Consider the following 5626-nt stretch of genomic DNA (forward strand, 5'->3'; position numbering starts at 1 on the left):
ATCTCCTGACCTTGTGATCCGCCTGTCTTGGCCTTCCAAACTGCTGGGATTACAGGTGTGTGTGAGCCACCACGCCCAGCCCCAAAGTGTTGGGATTACAGGCATGAGCCACTGCACCCAGCCACTGTTTTTTGTTTGTTTGTTTGAGACGGAGTCTCACTCTGTCACTCAGGCTGGAGTGCCGTGGTGTGATCTTGGCTCACTGCAACCTCTACCTCTCAGGTTAAGTGATTCTCCTGCCTCAGCCTCCTGAGTAGCTGGGACTACAGGCACGCTCCACCATCCCTGGCTAATTTTTGTATTTTGAGTAGAGATGGGGTTTCCCCATGTTGACCAGGCTGGTCTTGAACTCCTGACCTTGTGATCCACCCACCTCACCCTCCCAAAGTGCTGGAATTACAGGTTTGAGCCACTGTCCCTGGCCCATTACATTTTGTTAATTCAATGTGAGATCTTCCAGTTCTTGGAAAGACTTATGGCTTTCAGGTGAAACCTGGACTTTTCCTATTGTTATGAATCTCTGGATCTCACTTACACCTTCTGTTTTCAGCTGGCATTTTCCAACACCACCCCAACAGAAGAAGGAAGGAGATGCTGCCTCATTACTGCCAAGTTGGGGGTGGAAGTCTAGGTTCCCTACTCAGCCTCCGCTGACACCTGATGGGGGCAGTTCCTCATTACTGCTGAGCAGGGGAATTGGAGTCCTGATTCCTTACTTGGTTTCCACTGATACCACAGTGGGTGTGGACTCATTACACCTGGGTGATGGTGAAAGCTCTGACTCTAAACTACGCCTCCTCTGATACCACTCCAGTGGGAAGCGAAAGGGCACCTTGTTACTGACAGTTTGGGATAGAAGTGCAAGATTTCTGTGGTTTCCACTAACATTATAAGGGGTGGGAAGGGGACTCATTACCAGAGGGGATAAAAGTCCTCGTTCCCTACTTGGTCTTCTCTGACATCACTAGGGTAATGGAGAATCTCATTTGTGAGCTTTGTGAGAGTGGAAGTCTAAGCTCTCCACTCAGCTTGATTGAGGGTGGGGGCTACAGTTTTTTTCCTATGGTGTTTAGCTGGAGTACAGGAATTACTGTCTAAAACTTTTCTGTCTTATTAGGCTGCCCCTTTCATAGTCTTTTGGCTAAACAGAGCAGACTTTTATCAGGCTTGCTTTCTTTTTTCTTTTTTTGGTCTGTGCCCATTGGTGTCTCCAGGTTGCCACCTTCTTCAGCAAGAAGTATGGGATACATAAGGCAAAAAGAAAACCCAAGGAACTCACCACTGTGTCATTCCCCAGGTCCCAAGTTTCCTTCTCCCCACCTTTCAGTCTCTTATTTTTATATATAATGTCCAGGGTTTGTAGTTGTATTCAGTGGGAGGAATAGAGAAAAGTACATCTATTCCATCTTCTCAAAAGTTTTGCTTTTAATCCTTTTTATTTCTAATTAATGTGCTTAAGATTATAAATGTACCTCTAAGCACAACTTTATATCCCACAAATTCTGATATTTGGTGTTTTACTGTTGATTTCTTCCAAATGCTTTGCAATTTTTATGACTTTTTTATTTGTCTCATAAATTATTCACAAGTATGTTTTTAAATTTCCAAATAGTATTTTGGCTATCTTTTTGTTATTGATTTCTAATTTTGTTGACTGTTACATTTTGGCAGAAAAGGTGTCTGTATGCTATTGATCCTTTGATCTATGGTAGGACTTGCTTTTTCGCTTAGAATGTGGCCAACTGCTATCATGAAAATGCTCCTCCTGTGTTTTAAAAATATATATATTCTTTAATGGTTAGTACAAGCCTATGATTATTCCTAGGGAAGACTTTTTTCTCTACCCAGGATCTAGACAGAGATGCTTAAGCAGATTTTATTTTCCTGGTCCATACTTTTTGAGATCTTAACTTGTGATGGGGAGGTGATCTCAGTCTCTATTTCCCCATCGACAGCAGCCAAAGGTTTTCTGTCCTTCTGAGAGCATTAAAACCCAAGCCCCTAGGTTTTGGAGTACTGCCTTCTCCCTGCACACTTCCACTAACACATACACACCAATGGCAGCTGTTCAAGATTTCCAGGTTTCAGTTCCTGCCTTGCTTTTGGGAACAAAGGAAGTGCCCTTTCTTTCTCATGATTTTAGTTACATGTTTAAAAGAATGTTTTGGTTCTGCTTTTCCCATCCAACATGATAGGGAAGAAGGCAATCAGGACATTGATTTTTAGAACTACAAGAACTTACAGAACACAGGTTTGTGAGCGAGGTCATCTAAAGTGATTCCTCCTTCAGGATTAAACCCAAAACTGCTAGTGAAGTTGTATTTTGCACTTCCTTCTGGAGAAACAGTAATTTTTGCAGAGTCTCCCAGAACCACTTGATTGAATTCTGCCCGAATAAAGGTAACTGGAGTATCTCCTTTAAAACCTTTCTGTTGGCAGAAACACACCACTTTACAATTATATTTAAATAGAGAATTTTCCTACACATCTGGCAACCCATTTTGATTTGGGCTAAACAGCATTTTTCATTTTTTCCTAACAAGCAACATCACAAATACAGAAGGAATAGGTAGAAAAATAATTAAACCAATCTAGTTTTACTTAAATGCAACAGTCCATTTAAGTGCTGTTATGTTGGAGTTTTGAAAACAACATTTATTGTGTTTCACCTGATAATAGAAGTATACTGAGGAACATTTTTAAAAGAAAGAAAATTAATTACTTGCAATCTTACTGTAACATGTAAGCATTATTAACATTTTAGAATATATTTTCTAGTGTTTTGCTGTGAATATATGGATGTGCATGTGTATACCCATACACACACACATAGATACATTTTTATATATGCATTTTAAAACAAAGTGGAGCTCATTAATTACATTCTCTTTGGAATGATCTTTTTAAACTTAATATACTGAATATTTTCCCATTTCATTATACTCCTAATTTTTAGTACATCACATTGTTGTTGTTGTTGTTTTAATTAATCAAATAGAATTAATCACAAGGGAAATTCTGGAAGAATTCAGATCCTTCTCAGGAGAAAGGGAAAAAAATTATATGTGAACTGCTGTCTAGGGAAACTAAAACCACTATTTCTTTCATCCTATTAAATTTAGTATTCAAATTGCCGGGTATTTGAGACACACAGTAATGTGACTTGGAGATCACAGACTAACAATAAGGAACACTGAGGCGGAATGCCACTGCTATATAAAGCCAGGAGGTTTGGAGGTAGAGAATGAAGCAAAATTCCATTACTCCTGCAGGTACTCCCAAACTAAGGATTTTGTAAGTTTCCAAAAGTAACTTTACCAAATCATATCCCTCTGTCACGGTGATCTGCACGAGTCTGCCTGTTGATGGCACTTGCTCCATATCACCAACTGGGAAAAGTCCTTCTGGTTTTCTTTGGTCTCTGTAAACAGAATGAATCAACCTGTTCCCTCATGTACCAGAGCTGCACAAGTACCCATATTCCATCATAACCAATACCAGGGAAAACCTAAGGAAATACCATAGTCCAGCACTGTTTTATTCCCCACATCCAACCTTTGCTGCTGGATAGGCAGTGCTTTAGGGAGCTGGTCACAAGGATGATTTCACTGGTTAGTGCTAAAAGATGTTTATACAGGTAACTAACCCATTAAGCACAAAGTATCACAAGACAAAGTAGGAACACCTTGACCTCCCATACCCTACATCAGGGGTCCCCAGCCGGAGTCATGAACCAGTACCAACCCGTGGCCTGTTAGGAACTGGGCCGCACAGCAGGAGGTAAGCAGCAGGCGAGCAAGCAAAGCTTCATTTCTATTTACAGCCATTCCACATCACCTGCATTACCACCTGAGCTCTGTCTCCTGTCAGATCGGTGGCGGCATTAGATTCTCACAGGAATGTGAACCCTATTATAACTGAGTGCATGCAAAGGATCTAGGTTGTGTGCTCCTTATAAGAATCAAATGCCTGATTTGTCACTGTCTCCCATCACCCAGAGATAGGACTGTCTAGCTGCAGGAAAACAAGCTCAGGGCTCCCACTGATTCTACATTATGGTGAGTTGTATAATATTTCATGATATAGGCTGGGCGTGGTGGCTCACGCCTATAATCCCAGCACTTTGGGAGGCGAGGCGGGCGGATCACGAATCAGGAGTTTGAGATCAGCCTGTCCAATATGGTGAAACCCCATCTCTACTAAAAAGTACAAAAATCAGCCGGGTGTGGTGGCACGTGCCTGTAGTTCCAGCTACTTGGGAGGCTGAGGCAGGAGAATCACTTGAACCCGGGAGGCAGAGGTTGCAGTGAGCTGAGATCACACCACTGCACTCCAGCCTGGGCGACAGAGTGACTCCGTCTCAAAAAATATATATAGGCCGGGCACGGTGGCTCACGCCTGTAATCCCAGCACTTTGGGAGGCCAAGGTGGGCGGATCATGAGGTCAGCAAAACGAGACCATCCTGGCTAACATGGTGAAACCCCGTCTCTACTAAAAATACAAAAAAATTAGCCGGGCATGGTAGCAGGCGCCTGTAGTCCCAGCTATTCTGGAGGTTGAGGCAGGAGAATGGTGTGAACCTGGGCGGTGGAGCTTGCAGTGAGCTGAGATTGTGCCACTGCACTGCAGCCTGGGCAACAGAGCAAGACTCCATCTCAAAAAAAAATATATATATATACATATATATTTATTTATTATTATACATTACCATGTAATAATAATAGAATAAAGTGCACAATAAATGTAATGTGCTTGAATCATCCCCAAATCATCCCTGCTGCCCCCAGTCTGTGGAAAAATTGTCTTCCACAAAACTGGTCCCTGGTGCCAAAAAGGTTGGGGACTGCTGCCGTACACCCTTCACAGTGTTCTCTGGTACCTTTTTTTTTTAATCCGCAAAGCTCCCTTCAAACATTATTTAACTTCTCAGTTTTACAAAAATGTATTTTGAGAGCAGGAAAGAAGCAACCACATAAAATGGTAGTCCATTGGAAAAGGTCTTTATATATCTTATTTAGTCAGATATACTGTCAATTTTACAATACTAAGGGCACAAACAATTTCAAAAATAAATTGGATATTTGTTTTTTAGAAAAGGTCTTTTCTCGCTCCTTCCTTCTTTTTTTTTTTTGTTTGTTTTTGTTTTTTCAGGCTCTCACTCTGTCACCCAGGCTAGAGTGCAGTGGTGCGATCACAGCTCACTGCAGCTTCAACCTCCTAGGCTCAAGTGATCGTCCCACCTCAGCCTCCTGAGTGGCTGGGACTATAGGCATGCGCCACCACGCCGAGCTAATTTTTCGTAGAGACAGGGTTTCACCACGCTGTCTAGGCTGGTCTCCAAGGCTAGGCTCAAGCAATCCGCCCACCTCAGCCTCCCAAAGTGCTGAGATTAAAAGGCATGAGCCACTGTGCCTGTAGAAAAGGCCTTATTTTCTAACTCAATTCAAACGTTTACTGAGGACATACTATGCTAAGTGTATTTGGTGATACAAAAGAGAAAATGACATCTTACAGCCTTCAGACTTTATAATTATCCTGCCTCGGCCGGGCGCGGTGGCTCAAGCCTGTAATCCCAGCACTTTGGTAGGCCGAGACGGGCCGATCACGAGGTCAGGATATCGAGAC

At 42.4% G+C, this 5626-nt stretch overlaps 1 protein-coding gene across 1 annotated transcript in view; it reads right to left on the minus strand.

Moving 5' to 3' along the window:
- CFAP70 (cilia and flagella associated protein 70) overlaps positions 1-5626 on the minus strand; it is a 132892-nt gene that overhangs the window by 124365 nt on the left and 2901 nt on the right. Inside the window, exons 2-3 of the mRNA XM_011929587.1 lie at positions 3319-3421; positions 2243-2429 (exon numbers count right to left, since the gene is read on the minus strand). Coding sequence (XP_011784977.1) covers positions 2243-2429; positions 3319-3381 — 250 coding nt within the window. The 5' untranslated portion in view covers positions 3382-3421. The remainder of the gene's footprint in view (positions 1-2242; positions 2430-3318; positions 3422-5626) is intronic.

Source organism: Colobus angolensis, unplaced genomic scaffold (assembly GCF_000951035.1).
Source record: "Colobus angolensis palliatus isolate OR3802 unplaced genomic scaffold, Cang.pa_1.0 Scaffold12, whole genome shotgun sequence".
Lineage (NCBI taxonomy): Eukaryota > Metazoa > Chordata > Mammalia > Primates > Cercopithecidae > Colobus > Colobus angolensis.